General features: G+C 56.6%; 9 protein-coding genes across 9 annotated transcripts; 5 read left to right on the top strand and 4 right to left on the bottom strand.

Moving 5' to 3' along the window:
- Positions 1 to 23: 23 nt before the first annotated feature.
- Positions 24 to 1,632, top strand: W97_08595 (uncharacterized protein; the record flags this gene model as incomplete). Its single annotated transcript, XM_007786462.1, has 2 exons — positions 24 to 300; positions 353 to 1,632. 2 exons carry the CDS (start codon positions 24 to 26, stop codon positions 1,630 to 1,632), a joined length of 1,557 nt encoding a protein of 518 aa, XP_007784652.1.
- Positions 1,633 to 2,327: 695 nt separating this feature from the next.
- Positions 2,328 to 5,546, top strand: W97_08594 (uncharacterized protein; the record flags this gene model as incomplete). Its single annotated transcript, XM_007786461.1, has 1 exon — positions 2,328 to 5,546. The coding sequence occupies one exon, from the start codon at positions 2,328 to 2,330 to the stop codon at positions 5,544 to 5,546; it is 3,219 nt and encodes a 1,072-aa protein (XP_007784651.1).
- A 1,786-nt stretch (positions 5,547 to 7,332) lies between these two features.
- On the top strand, positions 7,333 to 9,471 carry W97_08593 (uncharacterized protein; the record flags this gene model as incomplete). Its single annotated transcript, XM_007786460.1, has 1 exon — positions 7,333 to 9,471. One exon carries the CDS (start codon positions 7,333 to 7,335, stop codon positions 9,469 to 9,471), a length of 2,139 nt encoding a protein of 712 aa, XP_007784650.1.
- Positions 9,472 to 10,572: 1,101 nt separating this feature from the next.
- On the top strand, positions 10,573 to 12,581 carry W97_08592 (uncharacterized protein; the record flags this gene model as incomplete). Its single annotated transcript, XM_007786459.1, has 4 exons — positions 10,573 to 10,704; positions 10,798 to 11,233; positions 11,323 to 12,299; positions 12,360 to 12,581. The coding sequence occupies 4 exons, from the start codon at positions 10,573 to 10,575 to the stop codon at positions 12,579 to 12,581; spliced, it is 1,767 nt and encodes a 588-aa protein (XP_007784649.1).
- Positions 12,582 to 12,788: 207 nt separating this feature from the next.
- W97_08591 (uncharacterized protein) lies at positions 12,789 to 13,526 on the bottom strand (the record flags this gene model as incomplete). Its single annotated transcript, XM_007786458.1, has 1 exon — positions 12,789 to 13,526. The coding sequence occupies one exon, from the start codon at positions 13,524 to 13,526 to the stop codon at positions 12,789 to 12,791; it is 738 nt and encodes a 245-aa protein (XP_007784648.1).
- A 393-nt stretch (positions 13,527 to 13,919) lies between these two features.
- W97_08590 (uncharacterized protein) lies at positions 13,920 to 15,095 on the top strand (the record flags this gene model as incomplete). The annotated part of the gene is made up of 2 exons (XM_007786457.1): positions 13,920 to 14,425; positions 14,510 to 15,095. 2 exons carry the CDS (start codon positions 13,920 to 13,922, stop codon positions 15,093 to 15,095), a joined length of 1,092 nt encoding a protein of 363 aa, XP_007784647.1.
- A 537-nt stretch (positions 15,096 to 15,632) lies between these two features.
- On the bottom strand, positions 15,633 to 17,002 carry W97_08589 (large subunit ribosomal protein L4e; the record flags this gene model as incomplete). Its single annotated transcript, XM_007786456.1, has 4 exons — positions 15,633 to 16,395; positions 16,449 to 16,599; positions 16,743 to 16,837; positions 16,893 to 17,002. 4 exons carry the CDS (start codon positions 17,000 to 17,002, stop codon positions 15,633 to 15,635), a joined length of 1,119 nt encoding a protein of 372 aa, XP_007784646.1.
- Positions 17,003 to 17,904: 902 nt separating this feature from the next.
- On the bottom strand, positions 17,905 to 21,681 carry W97_08588 (uncharacterized protein; the record flags this gene model as incomplete). The annotated part of the gene is made up of 1 exon (XM_007786455.1): positions 17,905 to 21,681. The coding sequence occupies one exon, from the start codon at positions 21,679 to 21,681 to the stop codon at positions 17,905 to 17,907; it is 3,777 nt and encodes a 1,258-aa protein (XP_007784645.1).
- Positions 21,682 to 22,297: 616 nt separating this feature from the next.
- Positions 22,298 to 22,594, bottom strand: W97_08587 (uncharacterized protein; the record flags this gene model as incomplete). The annotated part of the gene is made up of 2 exons (XM_007786454.1): positions 22,298 to 22,424; positions 22,488 to 22,594. 2 exons carry the CDS (start codon positions 22,592 to 22,594, stop codon positions 22,298 to 22,300), a joined length of 234 nt encoding a protein of 77 aa, XP_007784644.1.
- Between the last annotated feature and the right edge of the window lie 1,689 nt (positions 22,595 to 24,283).

Below are 24,283 nucleotides of genomic sequence, written 5' to 3'. Positions count from 1 at the left end.
AACAAGCTTATTGGCAGCTCACAATGTTGCGTCGTACTTCTTCCTTTCTGGCCTGCATTTACCTGCTTAGCACTACTTTTCAAGTAGTAGCTGCGAAGCCCAAGGTCACAATTGCATCTGGGCCAATTGCTGGTACGAGTACTAAACTCGCTTCCTCTACGGCAACAGTCGATCAGTACCTTGGTATTCCGTTTGCCAAATCCCCTCCAGAGCGGTTCGCTCCTCCCGAGGATCCTACGGCGTGGAAGAAAGAGCTGAATGCTTCAGCCATAAAGCCAGCATGTATCCAGCAGTTCAACTGTAGGTTCAACCTCTCAACTACAAGTGATTCTTACTAAATCCATTCCTATAGACCCCGAGTCGACCCGGGAGTTCACCACGAGGCTTTACAACAACCCTCCCGTGCCGGAAAGCGAGGATTGTCTCTATCTCAATGTCTATGCCCCATCATCAAAGCCGCCCCCGGGTGGCAGAGCTGTCCTTTTTTGGATCTACGGAGGCAATCTCGTGTTCGGATCTGGCGGTCTACCAGCCTATGATGGGACTAGCTTTGCCGCAAACCAGGATGTCATCGTGGTGACGCACAATTATCGTACCAACGTCTTTGGGTTCCCTAACTCAGCGGAGCTTCCAGCGGGATCTCAGAACCCGGGATTCTTAGATCAGCGTAAGGCTCTTGCATGGGTACAGCAGAACATCGCGGCCTTCGGCGGCGACCCGTCGAAAGTAACGATATTTGGAGAGAGTGCTGGCGGCTACTCAGTAAAGCAGCTGGTCTCCGTTCCCCCTAAGCCGCTCCCCTTCCGAGCAGCTATCATGCAGAGTCAGGCCGCTGCTCTTGAAGGCGGCTCAACCGGCTGGGAAGCCCTCTCGACCGCTCTAGGCTGCCAAACGGCGCCATCCGAGATTGAGTGCGTCCGCACGGCATCCGCTATTGACATCAAATCGATCATTGAGAGGAATGCGCTCGACTTCCCGCCTGTTATCGACGGCGTTACTCAGACCAGCAACGTTGCCGCTGCCATTACCTTCGACACTGCTGCACAGGTCCCGCTCCTCATCGGTACCAACTCAGAGGAAGGTCGTGTCTTTGCCGTTGGCATCCAGAATGTGGACGACCAACTCTCGGCCCTCTTACCGGGGCAGCCGCTCCTGCAGGCAGCCATCAAGGCAGCATATCCGCCCGCTGTCTATCAGACCCCTTACCGCATTGCCGCAGCCATCATCACAGATCTGGTTTTTCAGTGCCCGGCGGCTGCCCTGGCCAACCTAGCAGCCAGCACCGGGTACGACGTCTGGCGGTACTGGTTCGACGCCTCCTTCCCGAACACACAGTACTTCCCAGACGCAGGCGTCTATCACGGTTCCGAGATCACTCAGGTCTTCGGCACCTACCCGCGTGAGGGCGCAACAGAGCAGCAGGTGGAGCTGAGCAAGTACATGCAAACAGCGTGGGCGAACTTCGCGAAGGATCCGGCGAAGGGGCCCGGATGGCCGAAGCTGCGCAGTCAGGTACTCGACCTGCAGGATTTGGGTGGGAAGGGGTCGAACGGGGGTTTCAATATCGCGGAGGAGGCCGTGGATTACAGGTGTCCGATTTATGCGCCCATAATTGCTGTCAGGGGCCTTTGATAGATCCATCTTGTAACGGATATACGAATATTGTTTGATGTCATCCTTAGTGTTGTGCTCCAAGAATGATCCAATGATGCGGTGAGGCTGCCACAAATGTTTGCAGTCCTCCAGCTGCAGGTGAGTGAGTCTGGGGAAGCACGGAACGATACCGTGCCTTAGCGGAATGTGGGGAAAGCTGAAGCCCTTTCGGCGCAACCACGGCCGACGTTGCTTTTGTACCTCTGAAATCCCCGCCACGTAAGACGCCGGATGACATTACAGCTTCCACGGAGTAGACGTTCCGATCTTTGATTCGCGCGTAACGGCGAGTCTGTCTGATTGTATTATTATCATTCTTCTGCCTGCTAAGAACCCCCTAAGTAGCGCCCAAAGCTGCGCGACTCGACCCCAGTTCCGGACCCTCTACCACTCTATACCTACGCCCAACTCATTGAATCTGTCCCAGGTGTAACTTCCGCCCTGCTACGCACCGGCGCAGTCTCAATCCCTAGCTCCAGTCGATCCCACCCCGCCTGGGTACACACCGTACACTTTCGTAATCGATTGGCGTTCTACACTTGTGACGCGGTAGAGGAAAAACCCAATAGCTGAGATGATGATCAAGCGTCAGCAAGAGCGGCATCAAAGGCTCTCATAGATGTGGGGAAAGGGACGTCGCAATGGATGCAAACTTCCATCAATCAACACCAAGTATGCTGGACGATGGCCCGAGTGATCCACTGAGCCTGGGCGACTACACAATGTCAGAATCTCGAGCTTCACGGACGCAGACGCTCCTCCAACCGTCTGGTTCCTCACGTGTAGCCTTGGGTACGAGTCCGGTGCCTACATCACCGGGGTTCTCATCGAACTTCCCAGGCACGTCCCACGAATATCAGGCATTCAGCACAGCATTCGACAGAACACAGATCCCATCGCCATCCCTGCAGCAACAATCGTTCGGACATTTTCAACCTGGATCTACGTCGAATTTGGCAGAGGGCTACAATCTGTTTTCTGATGCATCCCAACACCGCCTAAGCAGCGGCAGCGCAACTGACTTTCAAACTGGACACAACTTGGGATATATGGACGGCCTTGGAAACAACACTAGTCCAGACGGCTCACTTGGTTACAATGCGCTTGGCGTCGGAGCTGCCAGTATCGAGGATGGATCAGTGGCAAGCATGGCCGAAGGCGACGGTGACCCCGGAGAGCAGAGCGAAAATACCCCAAAACGGGAGAAGAACGGCAAGGAGAAGCCGCCGCCCGCATGGAGCGAAATGAAGACGAAAGCAGGGAAAGAACGCAAGCGGTTGCCTTTGGCTTGCATTGCGTGCAGACGGAAGAAGATACGATGTTCCGGAGAGAAACCTGCCTGCAAGCATTGTCTCCGTTCGCGCATACCGTGCGTTTACAAGATTACAACTCGAAAAGCTGCGCCAAGAACAGATTACATGGCTATGTTGGACAAGAGACTTAAGAGAATGGAGGACCGTGTCATCAAGCTCATACCGAAGGAGACCCCCGGCGGTGTTCCAACAGTCACCAGGGCCGTTGTAAAACCAGCGCTCCCGGGAGCCACACTCAAGACCCCATCGAGCAAGAAGAGACCGGCAGACGAGGCCTTCGGTGTTGATCTGGACGAATGGTCAAAATCGAAAGCGAGGGATCCGCGCGAGGGAATGTCGCTCCCGCCCAAGGGCAAAGACGCAGAAGAGAACAAGCTGCTGACCGAAGGTGCTGAAAGCCTACCCTCGAAGCAGCTTCAAGAGCATCTGGCCGAGGTCTACTTCGACTATGTCTATGGCCAAAGCTATCCATTACTGCATAAACCCAGCTTCATGCGCAAGCTGAGCGCCGGATTGGTTCCCCCTGTGCTAGTGCTGGCAGTATGCGCCATATCTGCACGGTTTTCAACCCACCCCCAGGTCCGCACAGAGCCGGCCTTCTTACGTGGGGAGAAGTGGGCAAGTACGGCACGGGAGATTGCTCTCAAGCGCTACGACTCGCCAAACATCACCATACTGATTGTCTACCTTCTTCTCGGTTTACATGAGTTCGGCACGTGTCAAGGTGGTCGCAGCTGGATGTTTGGCGGCATGGCCCAGAGGATGGCATACGCCATGCAGTTACACAGGGATCTCGATCACGACCCGCTCGGCAAGGGCAAGGAGGGTCAGGTGGTACTGAGCCCCACAGATCGAGAAATCCGACGACGGACTATGTGGTCTTGCTTTTTGATGGATCGCTTCAACTCTTCCGGAACCGAGCGGCCGCTCTTTGTGCAAGAGCAGTTCATTACTGTGCAGCTGCCTGTTAAGGAACAGTACTTTCAGATGGAGGTGTCCGGTCCGACCGAAGACTTGGATGGAGGAGTACCCAACCCTGTCCCGGGGGACAACGGCCAGATGAGCAATGCCAAAGACAACATGGGCGTGATGGCATACCTAATCCGCCTAGTAGCCATTTGGGGCCGTGTCATCAAATTCATGAACCTCGGCGGCAAAGAGAGGGAGACGCATCCCATGTGGTCGCCGCAGTCCACCTTCCATGAGCTGAAAAATGCAGCACTGGAATGGAATTCCTCGTTGCCGAGTTTCCTGCACTACAACGCCAAGAATCTCGAAGACCATACTATTGAGAAAACCGCAAACCAATTCCTGTACATACACATCTTGTACCACCAGATCATTCTCTTTATGAATCGCTTCGCTCTGCCATCGATCGCCGGCAGCCGACCCCCGAAAGATATGCCGCGAGATTTTCTTACCGAAGCTGCTCGCGCTGCGCTCAACGCAGCGAACAAGATCTCTATTCTCATCAACGAAGCCATGGACTATCACGTCGTTGCGCCATTTGCCGGCTACTGCGCCTTCTTCTCCAGCACTGTGCACGTCCACGGCGTGTTCTCGAAGAACCCGAAGCTCGAAGCTTCCTCCAAAAAGTACCTCGCTTACAACGTCAAGTATGTTAGCAAGATGAGGAAGTATTGGGGCATGTATCACTTCGTTGCCGAAAACCTCAAGGACCTGTACCGGCAACATGCAGATGCCGCCCTCCGTGGCTCATCAGCGACCAATACAAAAGGCGGCCCTGCGAATATCTTTCAATACGGCGATTGGTTTGACCGCTATCCCCACGGCGTCTCATCGACCGACTACGAGGATCCGGCTGCAGATGAGAAGAAGGAACCTGGCACAGACGCCGTACTCGGCGGCCAGAAGTCGGACTTGCAAAGTGTGGAAGAGTTCTTCGCAAGCTTGTCCCCACCATCAAAAGCCGAACATCAGCGCAAGCTAGCGAAGAAGGCAAAGAACAAGAAGTCCATCTCACAGCTGGCCTCTCAGTCAACCAGCCATCCCTCGGCTGCTCAACAAGCCACACAAGACATGCAGACGCAACAGCGAACTCAGTCAATGGACCATCTGGCAATCTCGCACGACCTCACCAACACACAGCCACACTTCGACAGCGCCTTCTTCGACCCTTCCGCCTCTCAATCCTGGCAGGACCACTATTTCCTAAAACCCCACGGAGGTCTGTTCGGCGACCTAGACAGACAAATGGTGCTCTCCTCCTACGATCTCGACGTCCCCCTTTCTACCTCACCCACAGCCGTCGACCCAGCAACCTCCATGCCCTCGCTTCTGCCGCCAGACCCCCTAGACAACCCGCCTGCGGGTATGTGGGACATGGATATCGCGAATCTAAATTTTGCGGACCCGAGCACGGCGTGGTTCATGCCGTTTAATATGGAGCCCCCGGATATAGGGGCTGATGCGGGGATGCTTGGTGGTGGGGTGTGGGGCTACGATTTTGACGGTGGGGCGCAGGGGTCGCTTGAGGGCATGGAGGTGGGGAGGTTGGAGGCGCAGGAGGTGGAGGCGCAGGAGGAGGATGGGGGTGAGATGATGGAGCAGATGGTGTAGGATGGAACACGTATTGGATGTTTATGACAGTATGTAACTCTACGTGTCTTATGCGGCATGCGGAGTGGGAGCGTGTGTATTGGGCTCGTTTGTATATTTTTGGAGCACGTCTTGTACAGATTGGCGGGATCAGAGCTTGTAGGACGACCTTGATAGCTCCGCGCGGAGTGACGGCTATAAATGAAAGGAACGACTAGGGGTGAACGAAACAAGCTTCAACGGTAAGAGATACAGATTTCTAAGGCTGCTGGAGTGCAGTTTCTCTCCCGTAGGGCTTACTCGTCTCGCCCTACTTACACTGTACCCAAGTACAAATGTTCGTATAAGCTCTGCTGTTAGGCTGGCTAGATATTGTGCTCATTATTGCTGTGAAGATAAGCCTGTTCTCGATTGACATACCTCGTCCCTAGTTCACCAAGGGGTATTGTAAGCCGAGTAATGCATGCTTTCCCGCAAACATCTATGCGGGTTGAGGGCGGCATTCAGGGGCCTGAGTGAACGACCTGAGGGTTCCCAGCGGTTAAGCAAGGTGATCCGGGTAAGTTATCACACTCCACAGAGATAATCCCTACAAAAATCTTCAAGAACCGGGGGATTACACAGCTTTCGGGGGTCTTTGTCGAGATCGTCAGAATCCGACGACAGCCCGTTCCTTCATGACTCGGTAAATCTGCGAAACTTACTCTACAGATCAACAGTTCGGAACATGCAAACAGCCGTCCAGCCTTCTGCATGCCGTGTCCTTCCGACGATTCACCAATCCGGGGGCGGAAGGACGGCAGCTGGCGCACTCCAGAACCTTTTGGCTGCAGCTCTAGCCCGGACATCGTCCGACTGGACAGGCGACCCAGAATGGGCTCTCGTGAGAGGACGGACGGCCTCCCGTCCGGGCTGGCAGGCTGGGGGAGAATCGCCGGGGCGTCTCGGTCAGATCTGCGGACCTTGGGGGCGGAGAGCGGTCGAGGGCCAGAGCGGACGCGGGAACGATGCGCTCTTCACCAAGGGAACGAGGTGAACCAATGTTCTGACAGGTGGGCTTTCTGCGGCACCCCATTAATCGCTCACAGCTTTCCCGGCGCCCTGCCCCTTGGCCCTTTACCCTGCAGCTTAACACGGCTTCCCCGTCGTTGCTGCTGCTGTGTACCTAGCACTCCTTCTCTTTTCCCTACCTTTAGAGCCGTATCCTGGCTGCCACTGCATCACGTTGCTTCTGGCTTTTGTGTCCTCACGACGTGGTCGTTTGATCAGATTCACAGTCAGCTGCACACACCGTTGGCGGGGCTGAGCCGAATTCGAGCACGGGCATCCGCGGCAGCGATAGAGGCCCAGATAAGCAAAGTCAACCCCCGCCGAGTCCACGAGCCACGAGCCACGAGCACCTGGATCACGCCCCGGCACTACCTGCAGCTATCGCCAGCTCTCCGAGATCTACCCTCCTACTCTCCACATCTTCTCTCTCTGCTGCTGTTGTGTGTTTCCTGATTGCCCGTGTTGTTGATGTGTGTTACTCCCTCCTTGCCGTGAAGGGTAAAACTTCGCTCGGGCAATGCTGACCGTAGCTTCCTGTACCCAGAACGTCTAGGGAAAGCAAACATCTACCCGTCGTCCGATCGCACTCTTACCTTGTCACTGCCGCCTGTAACGCGACCGTCGTTTGTCAACACCATTAGAGAAACCAGGCGTATATACAGTCCCTCTAGGTCACGAGCGTAGCGGGGCCTGCTGCAGTGCCCCCTCGCTCTACCTCTGCGCTGGACTATACCACCAACCATTCACCGACAGAACCATGGCACAGATTGCGGCCGGTGATGCTGTTGAGCCCTCCGAGGATGTGCGGTCGCCCGCTTCCGTGGGCTCCAGCAGTGGAGCAGTCACATTCGAGAGGCCAAAGCTGAAAGGGCGAAAGAAGCTGTTGGACGGGCTCCAACGGATTCACTCGTCTTCATCGTTGTCAAAGGCTGGGAGGGCACCATCCGGGTATCGAAGCGGGGGTCTCCAATCTATGTCTTGCGTCTCTCTGTCCTCCGCCGGGTCGCCCTACGGTAACTCGTACGGTGGCTCTTGCTCTTCGGAGATATCTGCAGTATACTCGACCGCTCCAACTTCTGCCGCGACTACGCCAGCTGTCGATGCTCCGCTCTTTGAGCGAAAGACCCGCCTGCGGGCGATCTCGCTGGGCAAAGATGCTCCCAGTAGTGTGCGACTGCCCGCAGATCTGAGACCGTTCTCTCGGCTGGGCGTCAGTCCTGCTATCACCCCTGGTCTGGGCGGGGTCTCAGAAGACTATTTTTCTATACCAGTAAGCCGGGTCAAGAAGATACCGAAAAGGGAGAACTTCAATTTCTGGGACGAGATGCCTTCTGAAATAAGAATGCATATTCTCCAATACTTGAAGCCGAAGGAGATTATCCGCTGCTCTTCCGTCTCCAAAGCCTGGCACAAAATGTGCTTCGACGGGCAGCTGTGGAGCAATCTGAACACGTCCGACTTTTACCGCGATATACCCGCCGATGCTCTGGTGAACATTATCACGTCCGCTGGTCCATTCGTGAGGGACCTAAACCTACGCGGGTGCGTGCAGCTTCGGGAAAGGTGGAACGCGAAAGGACTCGCAGATGCCTGCCGCAATCTGGAGAACTTCTCGCTCGAAGGCTGCCGTATCGACCGCACATCCATTCATTGCTTCTTACTTCAGAACACTCGACTTGTGCATATCAACCTGTCCGGCTTAGCAGGTGCTACCAATTCGGCCATGAAGATCGTCGCCCAGTACTGCCCAAAGATCGAGCATCTCAATATTTCCTGGTGCAATAATATTGACACACGAGGCATCCGGAAGGTCGTTGAGGGCTGTCCGAATCTTAAAGACCTCCGCGCCGGCGAGATTCGCGGCTGGGATGACGTCGAGTTCATGCATGAGCTCTTCAAGCGGAACACGCTGGAACGGCTGGTCCTGATGAACTGCGACAGCCTGACCGACGAGTCCCTCTGTGCACTCATCGAGGGGACCGACAGCGAGATCGACTTCCTAACCGGCCGCTTCATCGTTCCACCCCGCAAGCTCAAGCATCTAGATCTCACGCGCTGTCGAGGCATCACGGACAAGGCCATCCGCGCCCTCTCTCACAACGTTCCTGATCTCGAAGGCCTCCAGCTGTCGAAATGCCATGCCCTGACCGACGCCGCGCTCACGGATCTCTTGCCCACCACACCCCGCCTCACGCACCTTGACCTAGAGGAACTCAACGAGCTCACCAACGCCACGCTGCAGGCCCTCTCCTCCGCGCCGTGCAAAGAGTACCTCGGCCACCTCAGCATCTCCTACTGCGAGTCCCTCGGCGACGCAGGCATGATCCCCGTCCTGAAATCGTGCCCGCGGCTACAGAGTCTCGACATGGACAACACGCGGATCAGCGACCTCGTCCTCGTCGAAGCAGCCGCCTGTGTGCGGTCTCGGAACCGCCTCGCGCGCGGGCTTACCGCCTCCGAGCGTCCAACCGTCGGCCTGAGGCTGGTGGCCTACGACTGCGCGAACGTGACGTGGACGGGCGTGCGGGAGGTCCTGTCGCGCAATGCGGAGATCATGCGACCTACCGCCAAAAATGTGGCGGCGACGTATCCGCGCGAGATCATCCAGATGAAGTGCTTTTACAACTGGCAGCCTACGGTCGAGGAACACACCAAGAGGGTCCTGAGGGGCGATTTCGCGGCCGCGGCGCGCTTGGAGAGGAAGTGGGCCGAGTGGATGATGTTGAATGAGGAGGCTGGGGCGGGCGCCGGTCATGGGGCTCGCAGGAGGAGGCGGCGGGCGAGGGAGGCGCAGCTGTTGCATGCGGATGAGGAGGAGGGCGGGGTGATGGGTGCTGGAGGGGTGGGACGAAGGAGGAGGGCGAGGAGTGGGCCGGGCGGGTGTTCTGTGATGTGAGAGGGAGATTGTGGATATTGGTGTTTGTGATGGGAATATGTTATATCTGGATTGGTGTCTGTCGGGATTGGGTTCGCTATACATATCTGCGCATCTTGGGTCGCATATGCATGGTCGGGAGGAATGGAGGTGCTTTGGCGATCCGAGTCCGTTTCTCGTTGCCTGTCATACTGTCACGCCTTCATGTATGTTGTTGTTCTTGGCGGGGTGTCAAAGTTGTGTACATGATTGGCATACAAGACGCGATTATCTGAATCACACCGCGGATGTAAAGTTGCGTTTGACGGTCATAGTCACATCATGAGTCTGGAGAGTCTTTTGAGTGCTGGTCAGCGATACGAGAGGCTATAGGTCTCGGAAATCTAATTGCACAGACCCGTCACCCTTCCGCTGTGTGCACATGGGACACAGCCGCGCCGTGCTGGAAGATATGCCAAAGACCAATGAAGGCTTTAGCAGCTCTCAGCGAACCGTCTCTGCCATGTTCTCTTGCCAACTTGCCAAGCTCAGTGCTCTCTTAGACATCTTTTGCGAGAAGCCCCACTAACAGAAGGTCCAACTGGATCGGCGTTCATACTAGAAGATGGAATGCAAGGACATGTTGCTTTTGTGCAGAAGTGAGACTCCGTCGATGCCAAATCTAGCCCTAAGCGAGAAGCAAAATCTGCTTCCGTGTTCTCAGGGAAGCCATTCTCGAAAATGAACTCCATGTAAAGAACACCCGGCATGCGGCTCGGAACGTAAATGAGAATCGGCTCATGATCTACAGCTGTTTCGTGGCTGCTAACTCTCCGTGGAAGCTAACATCAGGGACTAGCTGCAACATCCTTGGTAGGGGACAGGAAGGCTGCGGCCTTGCAGCAGAAGTTCTCGCGAAGAATCTGGTGACGAAGGAATCGAGATTGACGACGTTGGGAGGCAGCCATGATGGCAGCAGACGCGTGATTACTAAGGCGTTCCGAAAGGGCTTGGCATCAACTTGCTCGGTGAACCTCAAACTTTCATACGGGCTTGCAACCAGATCTCATTGCATGCTGCAACCTACTGCAACCCCAGGCTACTGATTTCGAGGCCGACAACCATCCTGAAGCTCGCCCAGTCATGGCCCTCGCATCACTCGCCAAAGCCCTCCCCAAGCCGAAGTATACCGGCGAAGATGAAGACCTGCCCGTCCACACCCAGTCGCGAGGACCCCGAATAGTCGGTGCAGACACCCTCGACCAAACTCAGATCGTGCTCAAGGCAGGCCGCTCCATTCCTTCTTCCAATGCCCCTCCTCACACAGCATTCGCTCCCTCTTCAGGCTCACAGCTAATAGGACTGTAGCGCACCGGCCCACCCCCCTACGGCCAACGCGCGGGCTGGCGCCCCCGTAACCCCGCCGACTATGGCGACGGCGGCGCCTTCCCCGAGATCCCCGTGGCCCAATATCCCCTCGATATGGGCCGTAAAAGCACCAGCTCCTCCAACGCGCTCGCTATCCAAGTCGACGCAGAAGGGAAGGTGAAATACGACGCCATCGCGCGACGGGGCCACAGCGAGAACCGCATCATACACTCGAGCTTCAGGGACCTGATACCGCTGAGGCAGAGGGCTGATGTGGGGGAGATCAGTCTGGAGAGGCCGAGCGAGGAGGAGGTGGAGGCGGCGAAGGAGCGCACGAAAATGGCGCTGGAAAAGCTGGTTAATGGGGCGGTGGCGGCGCAGAAGCCGAAGAATGTGAAGACGGGAAGGGGGGAGGCTACGTTTGTGAGGTATACGCGTAAGTTGGCACCATTCGATTTGTTAGTGAGGCAGGCGCATCAAGCCGCGTAAATAGTGCGAAGGCGGAGATGCTAATGCTCAATACAGCCGCCGACCAAATGGGCGACACGTCCAAGAAGCAGGATCGCCTCTTCAAGATCGTCGAGCGACAAATCGACCCGCTTGAACCTCCAAAATTCAAGCACAAGAAGATACCCAGAGGGCCGCCCAGTCCGCCCCCACCAGTCATGCACAGTCCGCCTCGCAAACTCACCGCCGAAGACCAAGAGATGTGGAAGATACCGCCGCCAGTGTCCAACTGGAAGAATCCCAAAGGATATACGGTTCCACTCGACAAGCGACTTGCAGCCGACGGACGTGGTTTGCAGGATGTCACCATTAACGACAAGTTCGCGCAGTTTTCTGAAGCGTTGTTCACAGCGGATCGGCACGCAAGAGAAGAAGTCAAGCAGAGGCAGTTAATGCAACAGAAGCTGGCCGAGAAGGAGAAGGCGCAAAAGGAGGAGCATCTACGCATGCTTGCTCAGAGGGCCAGGGAAGAGCGGGCAGCCGCCGGCGGTGCAAGGCGGAGGACAAGCGATGCTTCACGGGCAAGCAGAAGTGGCTCGGAGGACTACTCGTCGCACTCGGACAGTGAAGAGGAAGCCGCGAGGGAACGGGAAGAGAAGAGAAAAGAGCGGAGGAGGGAGAACGAGAGGCAGTTGCGGCAGTCCCGCATGGGTACGGAGCGGCGCATACAGATGATGGCACGCGAGCAGAACCGCGACATCTCGGAGAAAGTAGCGCTCGGTCTGGCGAAGCCAACGCAGTCGGCGGAGTCGATGTACGACTCGAGGTTGTTCAATCAGACTAGTGGGTTTGATACCGGGTTCAATGAGGACCAGCACTACGACAAGCCGCTGTTTGCCGCGCAGGACGCCATCAGCAGCATCTACCGGCCGAAGGTCAACCAAGATGATGACGAGGAGGATGCAGGGGACACTTATGACAAGATCGCGAAGAGTAATCGGTTTGAGGTGCTTGGACGGGCGAAAGAGGGGTTCAGGGGCGCTGCAGATGCTGAGGTTAGTCTTACAAACCCGGGATCTTCCCCTGGATCCTACTTACTAATGACGTGTTTGCAGGAGCGGAGCGGCCCGGTGCAATTCGAGAAAGACACTGCGGATCCCTTTAATATCAGTGAGATGATTGCTGAGGCCACAGGTGGCGCGGCAGGCAGCAGTAAGAAGTACGGAGTGCAAGACGCGGAGTCCTCGCGGGCGTCGAAGAGGGCTAGGGTGGACGCTGATGATGAGGATGATGTGCCCAAGAGGGCGCGGTTGAGCGACGACGATGACGATCGATAGCGGAGGCCCAAGGACTCCCTGGGCGATGGTCGACGCACTTGCAATCTGCGGCATCACCGGTCGAGTTGATTGACAGCCAGGCCAGGCGACAGCGGAGAAGGGCGAGGATATAAGTCATACCCAGCGGTAGCTTTGCATGCCGCCTTGTTTCCTCAACATGGTGTCCTCACAGTGTTGTGTACAGCTCAAGTCGTTTATCTGTCATCTCTACAACCCCACCATCCTCGCTACCTCATCTCTCGTCAACACAGATCCACCAGCCGGTCGTCCATTCCCAGCATCCTGCCCCACAGGACACTCCGCGCCCCCATTCTGTACACCTCCATTCTGTGCACCTCCATTCTGCGCCCCTCCGTTCTGTCCACCCCCCTCAACTGGCCTCCCCATCCCATCCAACATCCCCGGCAACGCCGGCCTCTGCACCCCCTCCCCCGGATTCCCCTCATCGTCCACCTGCACACCCATCGCCCTCAAACACGTCCACCTTCTAAACATCCACCCCGCCTCCACCGCCGTGGGCTGCCCCGCTTCTGCATCCGCCCCCGCTTCCACCAGCGCGCGAACAACCTCCTCATACCCCTTGAACACCGCACCCGCAAGCGGACTCTGGCCCCGTCCGTTCAGCGCATTGACGTCCGCGCCGCGCGAGACGAGGAGGCGCACTGTGGAGGCGTGGTCATGGTAGGCGGCCAGCATGAGCAGAGTGTCGCCGGCGTGGTTTGTGAGGTTTGGGGGGATGCCGGCGGCCAGGTAGGAGGAGAGGGAGTCGGTGGCGCCGGTGCGGGCGAGGTCGAATATCTTGGCTGCTAGGTCTAGCGCTGCAGGGGGGAGTTCGCTGGGGGTGCTGGGGGGTTGTGCGGTGGTTGTTGACTGGCTGGGCTGGGCGATGGGGTCGGTGTTTGCGGGAGGTGGTGGGGGTGGGTTTCGGTTTGCGGGGAGGCCCATTGCGTGGGTTGCGATGAAGGATTCTTTCTGGTGGGCAGGAGCGACAGAAGGTAATGGATTAATAGAATACTCATACAGTGAGTGAGGAATAGGTGCAAATAGGCAATTAGGAATTGAAGACTTGAAGCCGAGATGAAGCTCTGTGAATGTATGACGCCAGCGTCTGAGAAGGCCGGCCAAATTGATCCGCAGATCTGCCGAGATATCACAAGCTTCACTTGCGCTTCAGCTTCCCCGTCGCAACCTCGCGCACGACACTACTATGCTCCGCCCAACATAACGCCGCAGGCAAGAGGCATCCTCAAGCGCAACGGGCCAACAGCGCAGTCACACGCCCAAACCCGCTCCACAACCACCCCGACAACAGACCAAACAGGCACCGCCGCGCATACCATGGCCTCCTCACCCCCCTACCTCGCCAACTCTCCGACCCTCCCAACCCTCTCCCTCCCCAAAAAGCGGCCCTCCTTCTCCGGTCCCGGCGGCCCTCCTCCGCACGCCAAACGGCGCAAGCCCTCGACCGGGCCCTCGCACCTGCGGCAGACCTCCTTCCCGCCCGCCGAGACCACCCTCCCAGACTCCGGGGAGCGCTCCCCGAGCGTCGACAGCAGCATTATCGCGCCGAGTCTTGGTCTGCCTGGTTCTTCCGCGGCTGGAGGGCTGAGCCTGCCTGGTCAGGGGAGGAAACGGAAGGCGAGGGGGGCGAGGGATGGGGAGAGTCTTGTTGGTGGGAGGCTGGGCGATGAGCGCAGCACGCCTGGGACGGTGGTGTCGAGGGGGAAGGGGAGGGCTGTGGTCGAAGAAGAAGAGGAGGAGGAGGAGACGGAGGAGGTCGGGGCTGTGATGGAGGGGGGGAGGGTGGACGAGGCGAGCGTGAAGCAGGAGAGAGAGCATCTGTCGTGAGTGCCCCCAATTGCAACTCTCCTCGTTCTCCGCTCTTCTCTTCAAGCCCCTCGACTGCAGAGGCTGATCGAAGCGACTAGCATGCTCGTCGAAGCCCTAACCCCAGACCAAGCAACCCGCTACGACATCTGGCGCCGCGTGAAGCTGAAAAAAGAAACCGTGCGCAAAATCACAAACCAGACGCTCTCGCAGTCCGTACCACCCTCCGTCATCACGACCATAAACGGGTACACCAAGCTCTTCATCGGCGAGCTCATCGACCGCGCGCGTCGCGTGCAGGAGGAGTGGACGGTGGCGGCGGCCTTGGGCGCTGCAGCCGAGAAGGAGCGACAGAATAACAACGCCAGCGCCAACGGAACACAGCCGACGGCGTTTGGATCCGGCGCCAGCGACGCGGGTTCTTCGCAGTACAGCCCACGTACGTTACCACGATCCTTCGAGCCACCCATGCATGAGGATACGCCACCGCCCACGCAGTCCGATCGGCCTTTGGCCGACATGGCAAAAGAGCGCGACAAGGGACCGCTGACGCCGGACATGCTGCGCGAGGCGCTGCGACGATACAAGAAGGATCAAGAGGGCGGTGGGACGGGGTTCATTGGGTTGTCGTTGGAGGGGAGGGAGAGGGCAGCTGTGCGGACGGGGGGCAAGCGGATCTTCAGGTGAAACTGCGAGGAAAGCAGGTGGAGTTGATGCACCTACAGCGTGTGCGCAGGCATGCCACCTGGCGTTGGGCAGAGTTGATCAGGGCCTGTGACTTTGCGCTGCTTCATCGGGTGACTCCTTTCGGTGACCTGCTGGGACGCATTGTAGCTAGCGCAGCGAGGGTCAAGATACCAAGTTAGTACTTTGCTACTATTTCTCCGAGCATAGACTCGAAATCGTGTTATACTGTTGCTTCATCACGCATTGAATTACACGCCGCGTTCAAGATGTGCCGAGTAGACATTTCGTGACAGTAGGATTGAGATACCCCCTTGGGTGGAATGCGGTTTAACGAATGGCAGAAACAGCGAAGGCTTGGGGAGATTGGGGTGTTGTCACGGGAGCCACATCATAAGGAAGCTTCAAATAGTGCCCGATCGGTATGTTGTGTTGAATACCGAGGACGATGGAAGAGGAAGTAAGCAAGTCAGCTAGTCTGTCTGACCATTGTATTCCGTAAGAGAACAGCAAAGCTCAAAGCTCAAACCACAACACCGCCTAGTTCTCATGCAACATGGTGCCGAAAGCCTCCGGCATCGGAGCCGGCTTGTCCTGCTCCACCTTCTGCTGACCCAGCTTCTCCTTCTTGTACTGCGCAGCGTATGGGTTGAGCCTCAGCAACACCTGCATGTTCCTGAGCGGGTTCTTCTTCTGCACAACGGCGCGCTTGGTGATGGAGCCGCCCTTGACGGGTCGGAGGACGGCCTGGACCTCGGAGGAGTTGATGAGCTTGGGGAGGTCGGGTTGGGAGATGAGGGCGGATGGGAGGAGGAAGTCTTTCTTCAGCGCGGAGGCCTCGGTGGTTGTGCCGTAGATCTTGTCGAGGGCTGCGAACGCAGAGGAGGTCCAGACGATAAAGCGGCCAAGGTGACCACCTGGAGCGAGCTGGAGAAGGTTCAAGGCGTACACAGACGAGGTCTCGACGCCGGGGATGTTGCGGAAAGCGCGCACGAGATCCTTGCCATCCTCCTCGGGGCTGTAAACGACGAGTGGGCCGCGGCGCTGGCGGTGCCTCCGGCCACGTAGCTTGCCCTTTCCAGCGCGGAGCTTGCGGCTGTTCTTCACCTTCTCGACATCCGGTCCCGCACCGACAGCCCTCAGGAGAGCAAGAGCAGCGGAGGTCTTAACAATGGCGCTGTCGGTGAAGGCGGAGGAGGACACGACCAGCGGTACTTCCGGAACGGTGGAAACTTGGTGACCGCGGGCCATGAGAAGAGCAGGGCTTGAAGACGCAGCGAGAGCGGAGACGGTTGCAAAGCGCCTGCATGTCGGGTCAGCGGTGCGCCCAATTCGATCAGCATCTCAGAAACTCACTTCTGGTTGAGGTTGATCTTCTGGTGCCACTTCCTCCACACCTTTGTCGGTGCAAACATGCGACCAGAGCGGCACATGTTTCCGAATGCGGCTTGACCGGCACGGTGGGTACCACCACCAGAGACACGAGGGATACGGGCGACGGCACGTCCTGTAGTAAGCTGTGTCAGCCAATGCCTTCTTTGCAATGCCAATCTGCTCTTTCTTGAAGTTTTCTGCTCTCTTCCCGTTACGGCCTCCAAGAATCCCATCTCCGCGATTCCACATCTGAATGCAATGTAGGTATGTACTGACCGGTACCCCAAGACTCAGCGGAGGTCTGATGGCCAGCCTTCTCGCTCACGGCATACGGCTGCCTCTTGTTCTTCGCCATTCCGGTGTGGACGGTCCTGCGCAACGTATCAGCCACTGCGGCATGCCTTTCCTGCTGCTGCGAAGCCGTACTGAACAATGTCCGGGCGGATCGGGGCCTTGAAGACCTCTGGGAGAGGGTGTGTCTGCTCGCTGGCGGAGCCATCGGCGGAGATGACGGTGACGGTCGGCCTGCTTGCCATTTTGTCGAGTTGGCTGGCGTGCTGTCTGGTTAGTGGTCGACGATATTGCTGTCGTTGGGTTGTCTGCGACTCCGGAGTTTCAATTCTCGGTGCGGTGGGCGGGCTTGGCGGTGCCAAGGTCTAAGCGAAGACTAGCGTCATCACCTAACCTTGCTTGACCCTCGAGCGCATGCCCTGGCTGATCGGGATGGTTGCTCTAGCAAATGGCGGTCTTGTCCCACGTGGGTAGTAGGGCAACCTACCGACGCCGTTCTCTCTCCAGCCCTCGAGGTCATCCAAACAGTTCTTTACCGCATCTTGGCTGCCACCTTATTCAGTGCTGGATGCATCATTGAGCTGGAGGCATGATCTGATCAAGGGCAAACACACAGATCGATTTCATGCCACAAAAAGTATCATAGTATCTAGTCTAAACCTTCAGTGAATAGATCGAGTCGCCTAAGGTATCGTTGATCTGCAAATCATGCTCGGATACCGGTTCAGCAACAGCAAGCTTTCATCGTCCCGAACAGATTAGTGGTGGGGCTGGGGTGCGGAGGTGGAAATATCCCTGCAACTTGTCGTTGGACTGGAGCCTGTCTGATACCTGCGCCATTCACCACATATGTATCCATCGCAAGAGTAGCAAAAATAACGGAGAGTTTACGAAAATGCATGACCAAGCTTCGGATGCTGATGAATGCAGATGTGAAGGCATGGCAAGACTCGCAAGAACGACGCGTTCTGCAGCAGGAAAGCATTTCTTTGGAGAGAAGAATGAAGATCAGATGAATTTTTTGTTGTACAAGACCCAAAAATCCCAGCAACCAGCTCCCGAACCAGCTCCAACAGCCAAACCATCTTGCCCAATCCTTCAAGCCGTTAGCTGACACTGCCCATTAAACGCGAGAGATTGCATACCTTTACACCGTAGTGCCTTGTGGGGAAGGAGCGCCTTCGTCGTCCTTTCGAGGGGGTTTGGGCTTCCCGAAGGCGGTCTTGCTGGGGGCCGTGTTCTTCCCGCGCTGTTTCTGCCTCTTCTTCTGGTTGTGCTCCTGGAAGATTTCGGTCTCCACCTCCCGGAACGCGTTCTTGGGTTTGGCGATCGGGCGATCCCGCATGGTTGCGTCGGGCTGCTTGGACTTGGACTTCTTCCCCCTTGATTGCAGCGTAGGAAACCCGGAGTGCTTCAGCTTGTTGGACGGGTCGAAGTCACTAGGCATCATGATGTCGGTGACCAGTGGCTTACCATCGTTCGGCTTGTTAAGAGACTCGATGAGGGACTTCATGTACCTCATCTTCGGCCTCTTCCAGCGGATGTCTTCGTCAACAATCGACGCTGTCCAGGTATCAAACGCGCCGACGATCATCTGGAATCCCCTAGCTCGAGTCAGCGCGACGTTGAGCATATGACGCCGGTAAACGAATCCAAAGTCCATCGGGTCCTTCGCGCTGTGGGCGACCAGGGAGATGATCTCGATGTTGCACTCGTGGCCCTGCATCTGGTTAACCGTTGCCACTTGGATGTGCCTGAGTGCATCGATGCCGTCGATCCTCGCGGCTCGGTTGAGAAGCTCGGTGATAAGCCGCCGCTGGCCTGTGTACGGCGTCACGATGGCGATATCGGCTGGCTCGATCGGCTTGCACTTCTTGCCCGTGGGCTGGAAGGCAAGCAGTTTCTTGACCTGGTCGACGATGAAACTCGCCTCTGCGTCGTTCTTCTTCGACTTGCTACCAGCATGGTAATTAGCGTACGAGCCGTCTTCGCCGCTGATGTCCACAGCAATCCGCATCCTGCCGCTGTATGCGTCGCCGAGATGCGCCACGAGGTACTCCTGCATGATGTGCTGCTTATCCGTCAGTGTCGTGGTGCTGTTGTGGTCCTCGAGGCCTTTGACCGTCTTCCCGGCACCATCTTTCACCGTGTAGATCTCCTTTGACGGCCAGGCGGATATGTGAGGGTGCATTCGATACTGCTTGCTAAGCGTCTGCACGAGGCACCGCCCGGACGGGTCATCGATCAGGCGTTCAAACAGGGAGACTGACAGGGCTCTGAAGCACTCGTTGAAGCGCTCCGAGAGGACAACGGGCGGCATCTGCTTGTGATCCCCGCCGAGAACCACGAGCTCTACAGACTCCTTGAAGGCGGCCAACGGAGTTGCAGTGTCTGGCGCCGTGCTCTGGCCGGACTCGTCAATCACGATGACATTGAACTTGAAGTGGTTCATTAGCACCTCGTGACACGACATATTACACGTAGCGAACACCACGTCGACGCTCTCGCAGAACTTTTCCGTGAGCACATTCTCGAGTTCGAAGAGCTTGGCCCGCAGCTGTTTCCTCTGAAGGACCTTCTGGTCACGCAACTGCTCCTGTACAGAGAGGTACTTCGCAGCATCTTTTTGCATGGCATGGCCTGGCGTGCTGCTCCACTGCTCGATGTCGTGCTGTCGCTGCCGATTGAAGGCGAGTTCGGTGTGGTCGAGCGAGTTGGAGTTCGTCTTGATGTCCAGCATGACGTTCCAAATCCGGGCCTGCTCCTCCACCTCTTCATCCGTCAGCTTGCGCTGCGTGCTCTCGGTGCTCTCGTTGGGCGTCATCTGGTCCAGGCTGATGTCCGGTTCGTATGAAGCTGGTTCCGCAGGAGGCTGGGCGGCGACGGACGGCACAGTTGGATCGTCTGTACCGCTCATCTCCGTGTTGAGTTGCTCGGCTGACTCGTCGTCTGCACTAGTCATCTTAACGTCTTTGTCGGCGGACTCGGTCGCGGAAACAAGGGCGTTCAGGCGGGTAGACTTTGCGAATGCACCTCGGAAGCGGACAGCCTTAATGTTGGAGCCATTCTTCTTGGAGAATTTGGTCAAGCACGCATCAACAGCCTGGTTCGAGAACGCGCAAACAAGGACCTTGCGCCTGTCGGCGGAATTCTTCGCCTGCCTGCCAGCCATGACGTGCCCAGCCACAGCGGCCATCAACGTGGAGGTCTTGCCGGTTCCCGGTCCGCCGCGGATGATGCTGACGCCTGTGACTGAATTGAGCGTGTTCCGCGCCGCCGCTTTCTGCTCATCATTGAGCTTCACCCTCTCCTTGAGTTCCTTGTTGAACGCATCTCTCATTGGCTGGGTCACTGCCTCTGCGAGAGAACCGGTGCTGAGGATTCTGGCCGGAGCGCCGAGAATGACGGCAGGAAGATCGACGCCTTTGGGACGCTGGTGCCCTTTGCTGATTTCTTCAATGGCAGCGACGCAGCGGGCGGTCGATGTAGGATCGTTCTTCAGCTCGACGGTAACCGGGACGCGTGTGTCAAGCGGGACTACGTTGTCGGAACGGCCCGGCGGCGCGAAGACGGCACACACGATGTCGCTCGCGCTGTGGACGTCGACGATCTGGCCGGGAAAAATCCAGCTACCCTGGTTGAGCACCGAGTAGCAGAGTTCAAGCTTCGTGTCGATCTCCGGCAGGACGAGGTCGGCGTAGGCGTTGGCATCCTGGTGGCGCGAGGTATGCTCATCCTCTGGGTGGCCCAAGGTCAGCTTAACGAGGTAGGTGTCGGGGAATGCCTCGTTTGACATGAACGTAGCGTAGGTTTGACCGTTTTCACCGCCGCTGAACATCTTCTCGATGGCACGCCTCTGGTGCTGCTCTTCACGGTGCAGGGCAAGCCGTTGGATAAACGCAAATGTCTCCGCGTCAGGATAGTCCATACAAGGGGGGAATGTCCCCCACTCCGCTGGCGTCAGTTTCGTGAAGGTCGTGTCAGCAGACGAAACGTTGAATCGCTTCACCAGCCAGCGTGGAGGGGTGCTCAGCTCGAACGGATAGTCATGGTCGGCCAGCTCCTTGCCTAAGCCCTGCAGACGGTAGAACCAGTTGCATCCAACCGAGACGCAAAGCCACATGATGGCGTTGAAGTAGCTGGTGAAATACTTCATCGCCTTCATATTTTTGACAGTGTCCACAGGCCGCTTGGTGATGATGCTGACGTTGTTGCTCCGCCTCAGCGCGACAATAAGCATATCGGCGTCCGACAACTTGTGCCCTGCTTTGCTCTGCGTCTCGAGGTCGTCCAGCCTGCCCTGGTCGATGCCAGACCACACGAGACCGTTCAAGCCAGTCAACGGCTTCATGCGCAGACCCATACAGGTCTCGAAATATGCCTTCTGTGTGAGCAGTTCGGCGATCTCCACGCTCAGCTTATCCCGGCCTTGCGGGATCGGGGCAGTGCCACCAGCGCCTCCGAAGAACCTGAAGCCCATTTTGCCGGTCTCGCGCGAGAGGCAGGTCGGGAAGAACCGCACTGTCACCTCGCCCCCTGTGCCGCGCTTGATGTGCAGGTTGGCAGATGGGTACTGCGTGTGCAGAGAGAACGAAGACCGAAGCCAGGCTGAACCCGATTTCCCGAAGCCGGACACGAACACGGGCTCCTCGCCAGCAATGAACACCGTCGCAGGGATCTTGGCGTCCATTGACGGGAAGTCACCCTTCATGATGGGCGCGTCGCGTTGGCGGTAGTCCCTGTGCACGATTGAGACATCCAAGCCCCCGACCTCGTCGGCGTATCCCGGCTCTGTGAACCTCAGTGCCTTGGGCACATTTTCGGCGTCGACCACTTCAGTCGACTCGCCCGGGAGCTTCGGCTCAGACTGCGAAGGCACAGCCTCTAGCGGAGCTGCCCAACCCTCGAGGAGGGGGGTGAACATGTTAGCTGCGAAAGCCATGGAGGAAGAAATAAACAAATCAAGTCAAAGACTATCTTTGTGTAACTCCGAAGAGTTGGTGACTCAAAAGTCCGCGTACCTAGGTACACGTCGAAGGAGCCCGAAAGATACCGGCCGAAGCAAGCACCTAATGGGCAGGGAAGGCGAAGTTGCAGACCGGAGTCTACAGCGGGGAGGAAGGAGGCGGGTGAGCGTTTAACCCTTAACGCTCAAGGGATAGAAGAGGGAGGATGAGAGCGCGTAGATATTCCTTGCGGATCGCTATGCGCAGGACACCGAAATGTCAAGATGGTGAGGGGAATGGAAACGCGAAGGTAGAAGTCGCGATAATATCGCCAGAGTTACATAAGCCAAGCTAAGCGAAACTGTGCTGGGCAATTGTGCGTGAAAGAGATGAGATTAGATTACAGTGATTGCTTCACCGGCGGCTGCCAACGAGTAGAACCAATGGAAGTACCATATCAAGATGGAAAGGACAAGAAGTAAGCGGCCCTGATCGTCCGCGACGGTTCTGCCAACCGCCTTTGACATCTTGCAGTGACCGGTCTTAAGCTTCTCTTTCATTGCCCTCGTCTCCTCCTACAACAGTCCATCTAGACTACCCGTCCACGACGACATTCGGTGAGACGTGCACGTTGGTAGCCGAGATGCCCCGACCGCTGGGCCAGCGTATCGCTGCGAAGAGAAGCAGGAACGGTATGGGCTCAGCGATAGTCTTGATCTCCCTGATGGAACAGCTCAGCATGTAACGCCAGAAAGCGGATTCGCGGAACAGCCTCAAAACGTACCTTGAAACGGCCCATCCACACCTCCACGATGCATCATCGGAGTCGACGCGGAGGGCAGGCAGAGAGTGCAACATCATCCTGAGAACATAATCACAGTCTGGCTCCATGATCAGCCATAGCCCAACAACCAACGACGGCCGCCGGAAACAGATCGCCTATTCTCTAAGCTCCTGTTGCTGTGTTGACTCGTAATGAGATGGGCCAGAGGCTTGGGCACCATCGCATGCTCCCGTGGCCCCATCACCGTACTCTCTCCCGTTTTTGGCTTCAACAAATGCAAGCCCCGTCAACACGGATACGGCGCATGAGAGCAACCTCGTTCCAAGAAGAAGGACTAGCGAGACTGTGAGACCGGAGGCGACACGGAAAGTCGAGGCAGCGCACCAAATAGCCTCCTTGAAGAATCGGGCGACGACGACGAACGGACGGAAACATATCACAAGGACTTTGTCGATGGAAGAGTTCCAAGTATTGCTATCGAAGCCCAAGGACGACACACAAGAGGATATCACGACCAAACCAGTTGCAGCAGGTCCATCTTCACGACATGCAGCGATGCCAAGGACATCGGGATGCTGCTCAATACTATGCTGTCAGCAGCCCAGCACGATTGTTAGTCGGACCGTCCCGCCTCTAATCGGAAGAAACTGTTGGTTGAGCCATACGGCGTCTCGTGGGCTCACTTTAGAATCAACAATGGATTAATATACTCAGAATGCGGAAACCACCTGTGCTACATTAGAAGGAATTAACTTTCCTCTCGCTTTGCTGTACCTAGAACCCGCTTCACCCCTTCACTTCATCCAGCAAAACAAAATGCTCCTGTCTCTGATGTTCAGTTGGAGTTCTGCAACGGCTAAACCGCAAACGGTGGACGCTACCAACCCCTGAGCTGCCTGAGGGGAGGTGCCAGGATCGCATCACCGTTTTCGCAGGTGACGAAACACGAGCGAGCAGAAGAGCTGCCGTAACTTGTGTCATGTACGGCTTGGTAGCGTTTCTTGAGTGTTCGACGGTTCTCTGCTCAGCAGACGCTGTACCGAAAAGTTGTTGAGTCTCGTACCTTCTGCTCCGGACACTTTTCAATTTCGCCGAGGCAAAAGCCGCCGCCGACAAAAAGCCGCCGAACACTCCACAGCCCCTTCCTCTCTGTAGCAATCCCGGTGGCAGACAGAATGCATCGTTCGGCCCAAGAAACAATTACGCACCCAGTCTAGTTCAAAAGGCATATTCGTGTTCTGCTCAGTCTCCGACACAAAGTCCAAAGAAGACAGAAGCCCCTCAGATTGCCTTATACCGAAGCTTCTCATCATGAAATGGGACATGGAAAGAGTTGACTGAGATCGATTGCAGATTTTGAAAACACAAAGAACATGAAAGTTATATGAACAACTCAAAAGGTTTTACTGAGACCCGCTAACATTATTCCGGAAGCCTCTCCCATGACAACGACTCGGGAAACACCTGCGACGCTCAGATTATGCCGACTACTCGACAACAGCACTCGGTTTGACATTATCTGGGCTGTATAGGCTGTTTACTTTTGTCGTACTCAGAAGCGCTTGGTTTCCGCTGTGAGCTAAATGTCTTGAGACAGACGAGGGGTTGAAGCTAGAAAGATGAAGACAGTCCGATTTAATAACATACTGCCAGCAAATTAGATCTATCGACTTCGACGCTCTCGCGGCCGCGGCGACAACGCCCAGTTCGGATGCAGTACTTTACAAGGACTTCAAGGACCGGCAGCTTGTAGAGCAATTTACATGTCTACTAGAAGCGATGGACAGTGGTAAATG

Source organism: Coniosporium apollinis (genome assembly GCF_000281105.1).
Source record: "Coniosporium apollinis CBS 100218 chromosome Unknown supercont1.58, whole genome shotgun sequence".
NCBI lineage: Eukaryota > Fungi > Ascomycota > Dothideomycetes > Coniosporium > Coniosporium apollinis.
Note: the sequence above shows the minus strand (reverse complement) of the source record. Positions and strands in the feature narration are given on the sequence as shown.